Source organism: Sminthopsis crassicaudata, chromosome 4 (assembly GCF_048593235.1).
Source record: "Sminthopsis crassicaudata isolate SCR6 chromosome 4, ASM4859323v1, whole genome shotgun sequence".
Classification (NCBI taxonomy): domain Eukaryota; kingdom Metazoa; phylum Chordata; class Mammalia; order Dasyuromorphia; family Dasyuridae; genus Sminthopsis; species Sminthopsis crassicaudata.
In genome coordinates, this window is record NC_133620.1 from 167140511 (window position 1) to 167160567 (window position 20057).

The 20057-nt window shown below is 35.2% G+C and overlaps 1 protein-coding gene across 3 annotated transcripts in view; it reads right to left on the bottom strand.

Moving 5' to 3' along the window:
- Window positions 1–20057, bottom strand: part of AKAP7 (A-kinase anchoring protein 7) — a 154800-nt gene that overhangs the window by 24197 nt on the left and 110546 nt on the right. Inside the window, exon 8 of one of the 3 annotated variants that reach the window (XM_074309823.1) lies at window positions 8045–8113. The exons of the other annotated variants lie outside the window; for them this stretch is intronic. Within the exon in view, the coding sequence (XP_074165924.1) occupies window positions 8045–8113 (69 nt within the window). The remainder of the gene's footprint in view (window positions 1–8044; window positions 8114–20057) is intronic. 3 annotated transcript variants of the gene reach the window in all.

A 20057-nucleotide genomic window follows, 5' to 3' on the forward strand; every position in this document is an offset into this window, starting at 1 on the left:
TTAGTTCCAAATATAATAGTGGTGAGAAAGAAATACATTTCCAAACTTTCATAGTTATTACTATTTCCTTTGACTTACTTAAAAGGTAAATATAGAATAGTTTATGTAGATATGTGACTCTATCTTTAATAATGTTGATAGCTAATATTTACATAATACCTACTATATGCCAGACACTATGCTTAGCTATTAACAACTATTATCTTATTTGATCTTGGAAAGTAGGAGCTCTTATGATTTCATTTTACAGATGAGAAAACTGAATCAGTTAAATAACCTACCTAGAATTGAACTAGTAAGTAATGGAAGTAGAATTTGAACTCAGGTATTGAATTCCTTTTGATTCTCAGAATACAACCCTGGAAGGTGGGAGCTATAATCCCTATTTTTATAGATGAGGAAACTGAGGCAAATGTTAAATTATTTGCCTATGATCAAACAGCTAAGTGTCTGGGGTCAAATTTGAACTCAGGTGTTTCTATATTCAACAGAGAAGAGAAACTGTTATCTCTAATAAGGAATTGATTAGAGGTAAATCCTTCAGACTTAGCTTCTTTGTTCCCCTCTCCCCACCTTAGACAGAGGAAGATCTTTAAAACTTCAAAATGTCTGGAAATTGTGGGGCTACCCATCTTCTCAATGACATCTTAGCACCAATTCTGGGATCGTAATAAATTGGTGGCAATGTCAGTATCAGGAGGCAAGAACAGACTGGTTTATATTTTCTAACAGAGTGCAGTAAAAATAAACAAACAAATAAATTACACAGACCTAAAGAGAACGTATTGAGGATTCCAGGAAAAGGATTTTCAGGAACTGTGATACCCCTTTGTCATGTATACTTTCTAAGTTTGAACCCATTTTTCCCTGAATTCTCTATGTGGGAAAAGGTGTCAAAACTTTGAGGAAAATGTTTGTAACAACTGTATAAATTATCTTACATTAGTAAATATACTTTTTTAAAAAATCTAATTAAATCTGGATTGCTAATTAATGATCAACTGACAAAATCACAAGGAATATGGCATTAGGAGATATATCACTTCCTCCTACCCCACTTTATTGTCTCTCCCTCCTCTCATTTCTTCACAGCTAACTTGCAGATCTCTAAGAAAGACAACATAACTATGCCTTGGGGATCTAACTAACTAGTTTGAATAGAAGGGTTAGATCACCATGGCAAATGTTACACATACAATGATAGTGTATGCTTGAAAATCTTTAGGTAGGGGTGAATTTCAAAAATGTTTGGAGATTACTAGTGTAAAGAATACAAATTCCTACTGTGTTTACCTTTGTTGACCACAAAAATGTCATTTCTAGGTAGTAAAACTCTGCCTTAAAGGTTCTCCTCCAGAAAAGTATTTCCTATTTTTCAAGATTCCTTTAAAAGCATGCTTCAATATTTACTTTTGTGTTCTGAAGTCTCATCAAAATGGGGGCTTCCTTCAAATATACACAAAATGTCCATCTGAAGAGGGGACCCCGAAACTCTGAAAATCCTTAAAGGAGAAAATCTTCAACTCTGCCTCAGTGAGGGACCCTGCCCCAAGGACAGTTTCATCTTTGTTATCTGGGTGGGGTGGGCTAGTCCTGAAACTCATTGAATTCAATTCAAATTCTAGTCCTAGCTGAAAGCCAGGGAGGAACCAATCTGGGACTCCACCCATGGGCCCCCCTTTAGCTAAATCTCTCATTATAAAAAGAGCCAAACTAAAATCCTCTCTTTGCAGAGGTTCCAAACATGTCAGCCATACCATGCTTGGCATCCCAAGGAACCTCTGTCCACTGGAATACTCTTTCCAGTGCTATCCTCTCTTTACCTTCACCTATTTCCCTAACCAGACTTTAACCTTACTTCCAATCCCCATAATAAACCTCTTTTTTACAGAGAACCTCTGCACCTCCAGAAGGGAGTCCCCAAAACTCCCTACCTTGTGCTGAATCCTAAGGGGTTGCAGGGGAGACAAACCCCTCCATTTGGTTCCCTGAACCCCGAACCTGCCACACTAGACCTCATTTAAACTCCCTGACCACCAGAAACCCTAATTTCATTTTGGTTCCCTAAATCTAAACCTCATCACATCCATGACTATTCATCCCAAGTGGCTCTTGTGTATATTCTATAAACCTCTATCTAATGTATTAGGGACTTTCTTCTAGTTTCTCTGACATTGTGTGGAAATTAATAAAGTGCTTGGGTTATCTTTTGTCAATAATGAGCTATCTTTTCTGGTCATGAATCTTTCTGATGACAATTCTTTATATCATTTCTTTAGGGTAATTCTCCTGGAATATTTCTACTATGTATCTTTCTGTTACTGAGTGACACATAATTTTAATTTCTCAATGACTGTGCAGAGACATATAGTTTCATTATAAGAATACTGTACTGCAAAATAAGATGGAACTTTTTGTTACAAAGACATAAAACATGAATAACTTTGTTTAATAATCCTTTGAATAATAATATCAAATGTAGCTTATGTAGAAACCTCTCTGGAATACTTCTTCAAATATGTGCTCCCAGTGGGAAACCACTATTTTGAATTTTAGGAGGAACATATGGGTCTCCGTTGCTCATAAAGTCCCTTCAGTTTCTCTAATAGTAATACCAGTAGACACAATTACTTCATAGCAAAGTCATTTACAAGTGACATAGGAAGTACAAAAGCTACAAATTGGAACCCTCCCATAAGCCTAAGGTTCACTCCCCCACAAATATACACAATGTCTTCAGGAAATGTGGATACAAATTTGGAGGACACTAGTAGTGAGATACACACATAAATAGAATATGTGGCCAAGGAGCCTCTTGGCTCTTCTCATGGAATCGTCCCAAAGTTCCCTCTTAGACTCTTAGTGTCTCTGCTAAGCAAGTTGCTTAGTCTGGTATCCTGGGTCGCCGGGTTACCTCATCCATCAATTTTCAGGGCTAGCCCTCTCTTGAATCTATAGCCAGCTCTCTTCTCTGATGACAAAAGTCACATTGCTTGAAGATACTTTTTGTTTGAGGGACTGTATTTATTTCTCTGCTCCCTCAGTTGTTCCTTTAACTTTTATAAAAATCCTCAACTGCTAGATGTCACTGAGAGAATGATTAAGGGTAGTAGTTGAGGCCATGGCAGATAGGGGAAGGAAGAGGAGAGAGAAATACCTTGTATTTCCTAAGAGTAATTCCTTTTTAGGAACCCTCCTTTATTACTGATTCTTGCTATAACTCTCTACAAAGTTAATAATTTCACTTTTTAGCCTCAGAGTTATGCTTTATTTTGAAGTCAAACAATGGTGTTGATCTTTCCTATTTAACAGGAAAGATGTTTGAATATTGTTAAGGAGATAATTGGTAGTTAAACTTTATTAACACATTTATAACTCCTCATTTGTGATTTATCTTTTGACTATATCAACTGAGGGAGGAGGGATTTCTCCCTCACTTATGTAAAGTTTTTGGCAACGTCACTTTTTTCCAGCACTAAAAAATCTACCTTTTACACAACAATATTCTTCCACTGAAGCTGTAGATTTACCTACAATTCACAAAATATCACAGACTTTGGGGAGAAAAGACATTGAATGTTCATTCACCCAATGAATGAACAAAAGGCATATAATTTCCAAACAAAAAACTGTGTAGCCAAAACAGCTACTAACAAGATGTGTGATTATGAAATGAGACTAACAATAATTGATGGTAAAAAAAAAGCTCCAGGGCTCTAGGAGTTTCATGTCAAAAGAGCTAGATGGCTGCCCTTAGCTAGACTTCTAAATAGGAAGAGAAGAAGGAGAAGGAGGAGGAGGAGTTCTAAGAAAACATAGACAAGGGTCTCAGAATGAGACAGCATGGGGAGGATCTGCATTCTTGGAGAGAGTATCTCCATCGATGAGATTGAAGATGCAATACTGTATATTCTAGGTAAACTTTCCCTTTTAATAAATTGAGGAGGGAAGGAAGTACCTTTAATATGAACTTTAACGCTCTCAGTGGAAAAGGAAGGAGGAAAAGATTTTTTAGTAAATGATTTTCTTAATACCAGAAAACCAAAACAAAATAAAACTTTAGGTCTGGGCTCCCACGCTGGCCAATAAGGGTTTTATCCAAAGAACAAGTCCCCAGAAATTTCTGTATATAAATGCATGATATAGCAATGGCTTGGGTCTTTGGGGGAATTTCCTGGTTATGTCTGGCCATAAGGTAGCCCAATACTGAAAGACATTTTAAAATGCCAAAATGAAGTGGTAAGCCCTAAGTGGACAAACAGTACAGGGTCTGTTAAAAGAAGATCAAGTATTTCCTTTGATTTTCCAGGCTGTATCATGAGACTCAATTGAAAAATGAGGGGAAGACAGGCTCTTTAACTTGGCGTCATAATCACCTGACCTACATGGAAGCAGGAATTAGGCATATTTCCAAGTGGCTTTTTTGTCTCTTTTATCTTCTTTCCTAGTTTGTCAGGATTTAGAGGCTACTACATGAATCCAAAGCTTCAGGAAGTCTTAGATTCGATGAGATCTGGCTGGTGGCAGGGGAAGCTTCTGCATTTTTAATAACATTTTTTTTAGTCTAGCTGTTTGACCAGAATTCATGTACTAAAAATTGTTAAAATAGTATTAAGCCAAGATGAAAGACAAAATGCTTAAAATTTAATAAGACTTAAAACAGTCTTACAACTCCTTAATGTTCTGATCAGTTCAGAGTACTAGCCTCTTAGCAAATTTTACCAGTAATTATAAGTTCCCATTACTGAATTCTGTTCTGTTAATATGAATTTATGATTCTTTTAGGCTTAGCATTTTCTCTATATATGTATATCTCCTCCATACTTGATTCATATTATACACTAAAATTTAGGGATTTTTATTACCTCTTTTTGGGGAAGCCCTAGCTAGGTGTGAATTATAATCTAATTTACTATATTGAAAATAGTACCTGAGAGTTGAAGAAAGGTTAATGAGTCCCCCCAGTGATTATGAAAAAAAAAAGAACCTAACCATTCATTAGAGAAATGCTCTCCTAAGATTGAAACCAGTCCAAACTACATAACTTGGTACAGGACAAAGATCAGGATAAGTGGTCTAGCCCTTCTGAGATCAGCCAAATGATTCTTCAAGGTTAAAAAAGGAAAGAAATATATACATCTCCTGCCATTATTTTTGGGGGAGTGAGAGAAAATTGGCTGTGGCTATCATATATTTGCTTAGGGTCAACTCACTAGTGGCATGTGAAGTTCAATTATATTATTTGTTCCAATATATTAGTTATTCAATCCTCTCTGAAAAGTCAGCAATATTGAATTGAGTTATATAATAAATTCAGCACTTTGATGACATTTTTTATACTGAAGTCTATTGTGTTCAGCAAACTGAGAATTGGTGCCAATAATAATCATATGTAAGAATAGTTTTTACTTTTTATTCATCATCATAATTACTATTGTCATCCACATTTCAAAGTTTCAGAACAAGAAGAGATCTAAGTGGACGTCTAGTCCAATCCACACCTTTAAAATAAATCTTGTCTATTTAATACATGAGACATGAGCAATCATCCAGCCTTTGTTTGAAGATTTCCAATCAAGAGAAACCCCATCACTGCCCAAGGTAAAAAAATCTATTCTTTTTGTTTATTTTTATCTTTTTTAAGTAGCATTTTACTTTTTCCAATTATATATAGAGACAATTTTAAATATTCATTTTTAAAATAAAATTCTGAGTTCCAAATTTTTTCCCTCTTTCCCTTCTATCCTGCCTCCTTAAAACAGTAAGCAATCTAATATGCTTTATATGTGCAAACATGTAAAACATAGTTCTTTTTTCTCGTTTGTTTTTATCTTTTCTTTTAATTGATATTTTATATTTCTAATTATATGTAAAGACAATTTTAAACATTCATTTTTTAAAATAAAATTTTAGGTTCCAAATTTTCTTCCTCTTTTCCTTCTATTTTCCCTTCCTAAGGCGGTAAGCAATTTGATGTTATATATGTGCAATCACAGAAAAAACATATTTCTATATTTGACTAATTCTATTTTTTAAATAGTTCCAAATATTTTTCCTTCTAACAAACCTAAATTTGCTTCTTAGCTGCTTCCATCTAGTTTTGTTCTCTGATGACAAGTGGGATACTTCTAATCTTTTTTTCCTAATGACAGATCTAGTATAGAGGAGAGAGCACTGATTCTATAGTCAAGGAACTTCATTCTAATTCCACCTGTTACACTTACTATGGTGAGAAAGCATGGGGAATAAAATGCAGAACTTGGGGAATCAAGAACACATGAGTTTGAATTCCATCTTGGGCATTTATTTACCAGCTATGCAACCTAAGCCATCCATGTCATATATAATGGGATTCTTATGACGGTCAACCTTGAAGTGCTACATGAAATGTTGGTTATTTTTGTGCAGCTTGAGAAAATCACTTGGCTTTTCTAGGCCTCAGGTTTGATGTACATGAGCTTCGAGGGTCCTTCTAGCTTTGGATCTATAATGCTATGGTTCTTACAGAACTTGTAGGATACTTCTCAGTTTATCAACCTCATCTTTAAAATGAAGAATACAGAATCAAATACAATATTCAGATAAAGTCTTACTAAAGAAATAATGGCTATCACCTCATTATTACTGCAAGCTATGTTTTATAATGCAACCAAAGAGAACATTAACTTTCTTGGATGTTATATCACACAGTTGATTCATACTGAATTTGTAGTCTGTTAACAAGCAAAAGATAATTTTCACACAAACTACTTGACTGTCTAGTTAAGATTCTCCATCTTGTACTTGTGAAATTTAAAAAAAGAATTAAACCCAAGTATCGTGTAGTCTCTGACCAAAGCATTGAGTGTACAAAATGAATAAAATGTGGCTCTTATTCTGAGAGAAGGAAAGAGAATCAATACCTCAAAATATATCATATTCTAAAGGAAAATAAGCAATTTAAATAATAAGTGCTACAGGAGTATATAAAAATTGGAAATTATTGAGACTGTTAACACCAATCACCATATGTATTCAATGTATATAAGGAAAGACGCCCCATCCAACAAAAGGCCAATCTAGCCTAATTTTTACAAATGAGGTGAGAACAACCAAAGTTGTCAGACAAAAAAGGGCTATCCTGAGATTGCTGACTCATCTTTTGAAATGCATGAATTCAACCATACATATAAGGTTTATATGTGAGTATATTTATTATAAAGTATTAAAATATTCCTAACTTATTGAATGTGAATGCAAAAATATTTTGCATTCAGAATTAATGAAATAATTAATATTTAAGGTAAAAGACTTCCATTCATAAAGATACCAGTTTGCAGCAAGAAAGGAGCATGCAGAATGTTTGTTCACTATTTAGAGAGCTTTTTGCTTTTATCCTTTGATTTCTTCTATGAGAAGAACTAAGTTAATTAAGCGTATACATCAAAATTCCAATTAAAATGAAACACAAATGTAGACACCCTTAATTAACTGGAGTATTTTTCCTCCACACTTAGTTTCTAAGGATAAGAGATAAATGAAAAAAGCTTGTATGAAGTATTTATTCAAAACTACAACTTGCTTCATAGTATACATTTATCTGAATTTCTTATATTTTTCACATCTCCATTTCACACATGAATCTCTGATGTTCAAAATGATGATTCTGAAGTACTACAATTAGTTGTTACAGAAAATTCAAATTAAATTCTACATTTACTACTAGATTTATTACAAAAGATTTAAGTAGGAAGTTTTTCAGAACACAAATAGAACTTCTAATTAAGTGAATTAATTGAAAATTTAAATTTACTCCTAAATTCTATTCTGGGCTATTTTACCTTGACCTTATTTGACTATCTTTCCTAAAGATTTGAGGGGTCTGCATGGGATTACAACAGTCTGAATTTCTTTTTCAAATCTGGATGCTTGTGGATTTTTTTTATACATAGATACCAGCAGCAATAATATGCAAATGACATTTAAATTTCTTCTATCACCACCACCAAGAGAAAAAGGAGGAGCACAAGAAAAAGGGAGGGAAAAAAAGTTAATGAACTCTTACCACTTTGCCATGGGGCTATATTGCTCCTGTATCCCTGTAGCACTGCTGAGTTCGGGCTTCTCAACTCACCTGCATTTTGAGAATGATATCCACAAATTCAAACATTCCCCTACAACATGTTTTCATCAATTACCCACAATTCTAGCTCTGCTAAACTCACTCTCAGGGCCACTCCCTTATTCAAATCAAACTGTATGTGAACAATGTGAACTACACAGTATATATTCCTGGTCCATAGTAGACAGTTAACAATGTTTATTGGATAGATAGATAAATGAAAAGCTATATGGATGGATGAATGGATGAAACATGCTCGATCTCTTTCTCAGATATTCAATGTCCTTGTGGCTCCTGAACTTAGCTATTTTTCCCTTTGAAATCAAACCAATTTGCAGGATTGGTGACCTCATACTTAGAACTAATATATATGCTGTATGTGGCATTATGTTCAAAGAATTTCTAACAGTACCTTCTGGGCACTGGATAAGTACTTCTCAAAAAATGTATGAAAAGAATTCTCTGATGATTTTTTTAAAAAGCATTCTTAGTATGCATTCCATGCACAGCATGGGATTCATCTTTCCACCTGAGCCTTTACCATAGACACTCTTAATCCTCCCTGCAGCAAACAAAAAGCTTTAGGAAACATATATGGTAATATATGGGGGGAAGTCCCCAAAATAAAAACAGAAAGTCAAACAAGGAGAGGAGAAACCCAGCAGAAGAGACAGGAGCACAATGACAAGACTAGAAGAAAGAGTATGAATGAGAGGGAGCAAGCTCAATGACTGATCCTGACAGTGGTTTGTTTTGCTTGGATGAGATCTCTTACTTCAGACACCTTCACTTTCTTTTTTAGAAATGAGATTATGACTTCACATGCAGGGTGCACCACTTGCTGACAGCCATTTATGAATGAGGACATGCCTCACATAGTACAGGAGACATGGCTCTCAGCAGTGGCGTGAGGGAATCCATAGACATGGAGGGAAGGATACAGGCAGTAAGAAATAACTTTGCTTTGAAACCTGACTTCAAAGAGAATGGAAATAAACTTGCATTTGGAAGAAGTCAGGAAGAAGGGGCAGCCCAGTCAACAAAAAATGTGTGTTTGCAGGGAGCACCAAGGGAGGAAGGCTTCTGCATTCCTAATTGTTCAAGGCAAAGTTGTTTCAGGGGGTGATTTCACCAAAAGATGAGTTGATAAGAATAAACTGAAAATGTTCAGGAAGTACAAGCCATTTTGAGAGATGTTTGAAAATGCAAATTGCCTATTTCATAAATGAGACATCAAAGCTAGTTATTGTGAAGTGATAATATGGAGCTGGTTGTATATAAGGTCAATGTGAGATTCTGAACACAGGACTATCACAAATTGTACAGTCTTTTTTATAAATAATATTCACAACACTGCCTCTAAATTCCAATCAAAGCTCACGTTTTCAATGTCCACACTATATTCAAAATATGTTGTGTGGCTGGCTTGCAAGCTTTATATAAACTGGTTTATTTTGCAAATGAATAAATGAAGGGTAAGCTTAATTATTTAAAAAATTTGAGCCTAGCCAGTTTCCTGAGGATTAAACAGCAGGAAATATAAACCAGATGCAGAAATTTTGATTCTTTGGATGAGTTACTGCAAAATTCTGTAGACCTGGGTGAAATGGAATTTAGTCATAACGTGACAAAAATTTGGCTGCACTTTTTAAAGGAAGATTGGAAACATACTTACTAGAAAACGAGGCAAAAGTAAATATTCTAGTGAAGAGCCAATTTATGGCAGGTACTGCATCTAATAAATTAAAATACCAAAATTCCAGCTAATTTAGTAAAACATGAATGAATATACACCCTGACAATGAATAAAAAATTCCAGTGCATTTCTCATCATTTCTACTCATGCCTGCTGTGCATACCACAAACAGATGTAGAACCCTTGGTGTTCCTTTAAAAACATTCAGTTAAGGGCTTTTTATCAGCAGAAATGCAGCCCAACTATTTCATTACTTGTTCAAAGTAACCTGATTACCTAACTGAATTACTTCCATAAAGAACAAAGCAGAGACAGCTCATAGTATCAACCTATGCAAAATCTCTCTCTCTAAATCCAGCTTTAAAAACTCACTATATGTTATCACTGAGCCTGCCCTGAGAATATGCTGGTTTTAGAGAAGAATATGTAGCCCACTTCCTACTATGTATCTTATGATCATTTTCCCCCTAATTGTGAATTTTAACATCTCTAGTCCTAAAAGTAAAGCTAAGCTTTCAGAAACTGAAGGGGGAGGGGGAAGCCAGAAATAAGTTATTTTAATATCTCTTTAACATCCCCTCTTGAGCATGATCTTACAGATGATTGTGAACTCCACACCCATCAGTCGTTTTCATTCACACACACACACACACAGAGTTGATGATTCTGCTCTTTCCCCACGGCACTAAGAACTCGCTTAGCAGACAACAGCATGAAGGAGTCGGGCACTCATCACACACACAAGTCACACTTACTGATTTTTTCCTCATCTCTCGAGAAAGGAAAGCAGCAGAGCTGGCCCATGGCACCTGGTGCTTTCTTTCCTTCTCCGTGCTCTGTTCACTGTATACAGCCCAAACAGAAACTGCAGGTGATTCTAACAGGCTGCGAGCAGACTCTTACTCCACCACCCCAAGGAACGGAAAGAGACGGAGAGGAGGGAGGGAGGACGGGAGGGACGGAGGGAGAGAGAGAGAGAAAGAAAAGAGGGGTAGGGAGGGCGAGACAGAGACGGAGAGACAAGCCCGAAAGAAGGAGAGAGTGCGCAGGAGAGAGAAAAGAGAAGGGAACCAAAAAGCTCCACCTACCTCCTTGCCCTCCAGTTCCTTATGATGGCTTCAGGACTGACAGTCACTGAAAAAAGTAGCCCTATGCTCTACTAACTCTCCCATGACTGTAGGTTAAATCAGAGCCACCCATACCTGCTGTGCAGATTTCTTTATGTGCCTTTAAGAAAAACTGAGAAACACACAAAAAAGGACGCAGCCCCTCCCCATCCCTGCCCACCCCCATACTAACATTGCAATTACATACGGAACAGAAATGAAAACTGAAACAAACAAAAAAAAATCTTCCTGTGCACTGTTTTAAAAAGGAAATACTTGCTTTTCTCCCTAAGAAACAATGTGGGCAGGGAACTCAATGTGTGCCGGAAAATGAGGGCACAACTCCTATGATGAAGTTCTGTTAATGTTTTAGAGTGATGCAAGGAAGCAACTCAAAGAATGCAGGAGATGAAGGGGAGAGAAACAAGAAAGAGTCTGCCCCCTCTCCAAAAAATCTTTTGTTAAATGTTCTCCTCTGAAAACCTCAGGATAACCCGGCTACTTCAATGCTGAGACACTCCTCTGGAAATCACAGAACTAGAGTATCCTAGAGATCATCTGAACCAATTCTCTCATTTTACAGATAGCAAAAATGAGCCTCGGAGAAATGAAGTGTCTGGCTGAAAGTCACAGGGTTAGCTGTGACTGGGAGCCCGATCCCTTGACTCCTAATTCTGTGGTTCTATTCCCACCCACCCCCCCACGCAGTAGACCTTATAATCAAAAGTATCCCAATTACCTGGATAAACCTCAAATTTATAGGCACAGCTACAATAAGGAAAGAAAAAGACCCAGACATCATTTAAAGAGAAAACCCCCTTGTGGTTGAGTAAATTCAGGGAGTGAACCAAATGCAGCTGAATTCATGAAATCAGCTTGTTTTTAACTAGACGATGCCTCTTTTGACTTAATGTTGCAATCATTATCATGTTGACAAGGAATATTATTAAACCCTGTTTCTCTGCTGAATAAGATAATTTTGAATAGAAAAGTCATAGAAAACTCAAAGATTGTTCTCAATCCTTTTTCTCCTTCCATACCCTTCCCCTAACATTAATAAGAAATAATGAGGGTGATGATGGTAATTTGTTCCTGTAGCACATAATGGCAAAATGTCCTTTTCAGTATTCCTCAAGAAAGAGGGTGAATGTGGCAGAAGAAAGCAACTTGGGAATTTCACAAATTAAATGTCACACTTTTTAAAAAAATCTCACTGTGGTTGATAGCCACTAAGCATTTTTTTTTAAAGAAGTAAGGTCATCATCTGTTTGAAAGTAACAGAGTAGGTCTATTTTTAAATTCTATATACATAATATATATTTATAAATTTAGAGGAAGAATGGGGAAATATTTGAGCATGCATCAATCAGGTATGCCATACATTTTTCCAATTATAAGAAACTACCCTATTATGAGTTTTCAGAATTGAAAAGACACAAGGCTGTGTTCCATGAAAGAAAGATTTGTAGAGTAAATGGAAATATCTGCTACAATCAGACAGATTAGGCCGAGGGTCCAAATAAGTATTTTAAATGTTCTTCATATTCTCATAAATTTATTTTAAATTTAACTTCAATATCAATGAATCAAATATATATCTTTACATGAATTCATGAAGGATGTGTGATTTCATCAGTATAATGGTCTGGTCTGGTCTGAGAGCTCCCTTCACCAATTCAGGCAACCTAGTTTCAATAAATCTTAGGGTTACCCTAGGCCCTGAGTCCAAGTGATGTGCCCAGGGTCACATAAGTACTAAGTGGCAGAGATGAGATTTAAATCATGGACTTCCTGACTCTCAAATCAAACACATAATCCTCTAGATAGTAGTATCAAATTCAGATGGAAACAAATGGATAATGGTCCTTAGAAAACTACAACTTTTATCTATTTTGTATTGTATTTTCATTTATTAAACATTTCCCAATTATATTTTAATCTGGTTCAGGCCACACTCAGGCATTTTGCTGGTGCTGGGACTGATACTTCTCTATACTCACTTGATGTACAGTGACATAATAATTGGACTTCTATATGGGACAAAAATATTTAAATTTTAAGATGTGAATTTTTAAAGCCAAATTTTTAAAATATATAATCATAGAGTATTAGAAAATACAGTTGGAAGAGATCCATTTTAGGGCTTCACAATTTATCAACCTCTCAATTGTAAATGGTAATTACTCAAAATTACAGCATAAATCAGTGAAATATTTTACATTTATTATTTTAAAAACTCAATATAGATTTGATTGCATCAGTGTGAATGCAGATCACAACTCATTCAAGCCTGCCCTTTAAGTACAATGATTCCTGTAAATGTCTTTCAAGAATCAAAGTAAAGGATGTAATCAAAGAAAATGCATAACGGAAAGGAAAAAGAAAACAAATCCTAATCTCTGCAAAAGTAAGGCTTAGTAGGGCAGCTAGATAGTACAGTGGATAGAATAAGACCCCCGAGTTTGGAGAACCTGAGTTCAAATCTTACTGCAGACACTTTACACCTACTAGCAAGTCACTTAACCTCAACTGCCTCACCAACAAAAAAAAAGGCAAAGAAAAAAAGGGATAACTAATGTATTTGTCCATGTGCTTCAATGGTGCTCTCTTGCTGATAAGAGGAAAAACTCACATATCCAGTGATCAGAAGTTCAATTCTAGTTTTAAAGATGAAAGATTATTTGAATTTGGATAGTTCTGGAACATATTATAATTATCAAAACTATGAAATCTCTGAAGGCAGAGAACATGCCATATATCTTTGCATTGTCCTCAGCATTTAGCAGAGTACTTTCTGAATGCAACAGACATTAAAAGTATACACTGACTCAAATGGGAAAGAAAGTGATTTCTTTTGGGTGTAATCTTAATAGTCAGTAAGGAAAGAAGCATAATAATAATAACTTGTCAACAGGTTAAGTTCAATCACAGTGTATTGGGCATAACGTACATTATTTTATGCATGAAGGGAAGTAAATTTTTCCAATCAATAACATTGATTGAAGAAAACAAATAGGCAACATTTCTTAATTTATTCTGTGTACTCTGTAGTGGGGGGAAATATCCATCATCTAATAACTTAGTTATTTATCTCTGGAAATTTTAAAATAAATCAGTTCTAATCTAAATAAAATGCTTTAATTTGAGCATTCTACAGATGCTCATATATTCTACAAATGTATTATTACTATAGCTATATCAGTAACAATACATTTTATTAGACGTGTTCAATTCAATTCAACTCAACAAACATTTGTTAAATACCCACTTTGCACAGAAAATTGTGTTTCACTCTTGGGATTACTGAAAAATCAAAATCTACTCTCTTCAAGTTTAAGGTCTAGTAATTATACTTTAGGGTAATAATATTCCTTATCCATTAGTCATCACCAGAACCTCTGGGGAAAAGGACCTAAGCTAACTGTACTAAAAGCCTCTGGCCCTCATTCCTGTCCCATGCATCTGAATACAGATGGAATCTCAGAAGATATCCCAAAGGGATAACATGCATCCAGGGGAGTATATGTGTAATGGGGTCAATAGTGTAATCATCACTCAACCAACCTTTGAATCTCTGTCACTTTGCCATGATATGTGCATATATATATATATATATATATATATATATATATATCCACACATATATATACATATATATGTATATAGTATATACACATATACACACATATACACACACATGTAGGGGGAGAGAAGAGTTCATTATATGTTGATTACATGTATAGAAAGAGAGCATGAGCTCTTTTTTTTTTTTAAGTAAGTAATAAAAGTCAAGGTTACAAGTTCCTACCATATGGAACTGTAAAGTAGTGGCAAGACAGGTATTGTATACATAGGTTTGTAGAGATCTACCTGAAGAAGAAAATGGCACAATATGTCAGGATGGAATCAGGAAGGCCTGAATTCAAATCCTATATTAATTCTTAGTAACTGGTTGAACCTGAACAAGTTACTTAACATCTCCTTGACTGAAGTTTCCTCATTTGTGAAATGGGCATAATAATATCCACTTCCTAAAGTTAAAAGGGTCAAATGAGATAACATAAGTGTTTTGCAAACTTTAAAGCACTAGATAAATATTAGTTGATGATGAGAGAGGAAGAGAGAGAGAGAGGAAAAGAGAAAGAGGGAAAGAAAAGAAGGGAAAGAGAAAGACAGAGATAGAGACAAAGAGAGAGAGAGACAGAAGAGGAGGAGGAGCAAGGAGAGAGAGGGAAAGAGGAAGGAAGGAAAGGAAAGAGGGAGGGAAAAATAAAGTGCAACATGATACAAAGACTGAAGAGTTAGAATGAATAGGTGTCTTGAAGGTTGTGTTCTTTTATGCTATAGTTTTAAAAAGTACTAGTGTTAGAGAGCAGCACCTTATAGACTAATTGTGTTATGACAGGTCTTATTTAAGGTTGACATATTTCAAGAGATCTGAATTGACCTAGAGGATATTCAAATCTGTTTTATTGTAGTAAAGTAAAGCAAGACATTCCACTGTGTTCCAAGCATTCGATACTAAAGCAATCTTGTCCAACATAAATTAATAGAGCTTTGTACAAAGGCACAATTCTGTCCTTTAAGTGCTTCTACGTGCTAGATAATTTTCTTGCAAAATTCCTAAGGATGTGAATGTGATCTCTAAAGGAACAACAAAGACTTTTTTGACAGCATACTAAGATTGTAGAATCACAGGTCTGGAGCTGGAAAAGACCTTCTACCAACATTTTACAGATCAGGAAACTGAACCCAGGGAGATCAAGTGAATTTGCTTAAAGTCACACAGGTAATAAACATCAGAGAGATGTTATCTCATTTGACCCTTAGACTTCAGAGTCAGTATTCTTTATACTATTCTAAAATCTTTTGACAGAACAGATAACAAATAAATCACACTAGTTATTTTCTTGTTAACTAGCCTGTGTTAACAGTTTTCTTTGAGCATTTAATTGTCTGCTTATTAGGATTATCCCTAATGGTCACACTTAGGGTCACAGGTTTATAACTGGAAGGGAACTTTAAAGTCACATATTGTAATCACTTATACTCTGATTTCTAATTCTTTCCACAAAATGAAGCAACCAGCAGCCATCAAAAGCAGAAGAAATGTGTTTTAGGGGGGAAAACTGGGACACAGAGATAATTTGATTGTAGACACTATGAAATTTAGGACCATTGTTTCCAACTTAATTTATTTCCATAGGCCATTGACTTTCCACGTACTGGACATCTCCAATACAGCTCAATAATTGGTCCACTCAGAGGGCTTCCATTCCTCTTTTGTGTAATTCTACAAATTACATGGTAGCATGTATACTCTACCTCTCTAATATAATGTAAGCTTCTTTATTTTGTGTAGTAGGCATTTGATAAACACTTATTGGATTGAGTATGATGCAACATTTATATTTTCTTCTCTTTAGAAAGGAGAGCACACACTCACTGGTAGAGGTTTTTATTTTATATGCACAATATTGCACTTACCTATTTCAGGACTTTATGTGTCTATGATTTTCATCAGTATAAGTTTTCCTACTAAAGTCGATTACAGCATCTCTTCACCATCCTTTATTCTGTGACCAAGACAATTGTTTCCAAACCACCTGGTAGCTAGCTTTCTGAAAACAAGCTTCATTAACTTGGTTAATTTGATTCTCAGATGAAACACATTTAGTTCACTGATAGGTCCATATTCCAAGCTTGAAGTAAACTAGAATAGCCTATAAGAACATAGGATCACCTCCCCCACAAACACACACACACACACACATACACATACACACACACACACAAACACAACTCATGATGAAGCAGCTGAGCTGAACTTCAGGGAAGAAGTATTAATACTATTAGTTATTAATAATGGAAAAGGTATTTTCTCCAATGCCACCTATTATGTTAAGTGAAAGAAAGCATAGCTAGAATATTGGAAATTCATAACTGAGTACATTAGAATTGTGTGAAATATCAAGACTGTCATCATAGTATACTAAAAGTCTTTTTCACATTCATTTTAGGTCATTTATCTTACTAACACTTGATGGGAACATACTATGCAGGTGCATACCAGTCCACTTTCTGTTTGCACACTAATACAGATATTTCTGATTTTTAAATGTTGATATTCAATTCCCAGTCAATTAAAATTGGAGAACCAGCTTAAATAAGGTGTTTGGAAATTATTTTCTACAACTATAAACAAACAGCTACAAACAACTGCATACTTCTTCAATGTGCTTATAGATCTGTGCTCCCAATACAGTAAGTACTTCTTCCACTAATATACTAATTCATCCATAACCTCTCAATCTATGTAATTAAGTGAAACAAGAAGATACTACATAAAAATCTTCAAATCAATGAGGAATAGCTTCCTTACCATTCAATCAAATAAAAGAAGGTTCTTCTCCTCAATGGGAAAAAAGGAAAGTTGGCAAGTTTGGCTTTGTGGTAAAAGAAAAGACAAGAAGCATGATTTCATGAGATACTTGCTCACCACACCATGCACTATTCATAATAAAAGTTGTAACCACAATGAAGACAATTACACTTTTTTCATCCACTTATACTTCACAAAATTGAGAAGTAAATAAACTCTATGAAAAATGTAAGCTAATTTGCAGCAGAGTATCATAATGGAAAGAATATTGGATTTGGAATTAGAGGAAAAAAAAGCATGGATCCTGGCTCTGCCATTAATAATCTGAGATAATGAGCAAGTCTTTCAAAACTTTGGGTCTAAGTTTCTTCACTATTAAAATGAAGGGGTTAAAGTATATGACATCTAAATTTTCTTTTGGCTTCAAACCTAACATTATATGAATTTATACCTTGAATTATATCTTCTATGAATTTATACTCAGTGACTTAAGTGTACAGGTTGGTAGTAGGGAAGATGGTAAAAATATGTTGGGAAAACATGGCTTGAAAGATAAGAAATATGAGACCAAAGGCTTCTAAGTAAAGCATTTTCAGAGTGGAGGAAGGGTTCTCTATTAAATGCTTACATTTATTAGGGGATTGCAAAGCAACCAAAAGTCCCATGAAAAAAATTGCTTCTTGTTCCCAGGACAAAAGCAGTGGCCAGCAGTACCTTTTCCATTTCTTTGTGAGATCACCATCGCTTTGCCTAAAAGTATGGTATTTCTTTAAGAACTTCTTTCTACGTATTTTCTTTTGTAATCTTATAAGCGATTTGATGATCTCTAGGTGGATAACTCAAAAACTGATGTATACACACCTAAATGTTCATCTGAACATCAGTCTTTTAACACCAAATCCCTATGAGACTTAAATGTGTCTAAAATAGAATTCATCCTAATTTTCCTCTAAATGCTTTCCTCCTCCAAACTTCCCAATTTCTGCTGAAGGTGTCACCATTATTCCAGACACCATATCATCCTTCATATTTTCCTTTCCTTTGCTCTCCCAGCAATCAATCGCCAAGTTTTGTCCATCCTATTCTATCTTCTCGCCATCCTTCACATGTCACTTATATACTCACACAGCTTCTACTCTATTTCATCCCCTTTTGTTTGGACTTTTGAAACAGCCTCTTAATTGGTTACCTACCTTCGAGTCTCTACCCCTAATACTCAAAACACCACTTAGCTGCCAAACTGATATTACTAAAATGTAGACCTGAATTATGTCATTTCTCTACAGAAAAAAAAAAAAAAAAAAAAAAAAAAAAAAAGTCTTTCCTCTTACCTCTAAGATAAAAAGCAAATTCCTTAGCATTGCTTTTGAAGCCCTCCACAATCTGGCTCCCACCTACTCTAGACATATTTTCTATGACTCATATTCCATTTGAATCAAACTGGCCTGACAGCTACTTAATCCCCAAGCACGACACTCCATCTGTTGCCTTGACTCCTTTGCACAGGTTCCCTCCTCACTGTGTCCCTCCCCAGAATGAATTTTCCACTTCTACCTCTTTGAATGGCAGCTAGGTGATGCAGGAATAGAACCAATTGGAACTGGAGTCAGAAACACTCATCTTCCTGAGTTCAAAACTGGCCTCAGAAACTTACCAGCTTCGACCCTGGACAAGTCACTTAATCCTGTTTACCTTGGTTTCCTAATCTGTCAAATGAGCTTGGAAATGACAAATCACTCCATTACTGTGTCCAAGAAAATCCCAAATGGAGTCAGGAAGAGTGGGACATATCTGAAAAGACTCAACAACAAAAGCTCTTGGAAAGCCTTTCTTCAATTATAGCCCAGGTGACATTTTCTACACAAAATTTATTATCTTTCCAATTGTTAGTGTCCTCTCCCTCTTGATATGACTTTATGTAATTTTGTATATCTTGTGTATGTTTATATGTTGTATTCCTTCAATTGAATATACTACTTGAAGAAAAGGACAATTTTGGTGTTGGCTTTCTAGAGCACAATACTTTACATATAATAGGTACTGAGTAAGTATTAGTAGGATTGAATTGTTGAACTTGACCAACTTCTCTCTGAAGATAGTCTGTTCTACCATTGAGCTACAATATTTCCCTTCAGTGTGTTGGTTGACAGCAAAAGATTAGAACAAGGTGCTGAAAAGGACTAAATAATTTTCCCCCTTAAGGATTTCAGAGTAACTTTCTTAAAGACTAGACTTATTTTCTTTTATTTTTGTAGCTCCAGTACTTAGCACAGAGTAAGCACTTAATAAGTACTGGCTTATTATCAAATGTCAAAATCAAAATTTCTCTTCCTTTATTAGCATTTCACGTAATTTCTCTTGGGACAAAAATCATCTAACTTAACTTATAGACATTATTATTTATTAATAACTTTAGTTAAATTTATAGTCAATCTTAAATCTGATTTTAGATGAATGACAATTCTTAAAACCCTTTTGTCCTCCTTCTAAGCTTTTATGCTTTATATTCTTACTGCAACATAGAGTATTATATTATAGTCATTATATAAGTAGGAACAGGGTCACCAAAAACTGTGGGCCATTTTGTACACTGATTTATTTCATGGGTTGTACTGGTCAAAGACAGGCTAGTTCTCAGAGAGTAGATATAATCCAATATTAGAACTATAGATTCAAAGCATCTCTAGTTCAATAAAATGTATCATAGCTTTGAGAACCTAGAATTTTCTCATATTGACACACATTTTACATACATAATCTTCCTTCCTCCAA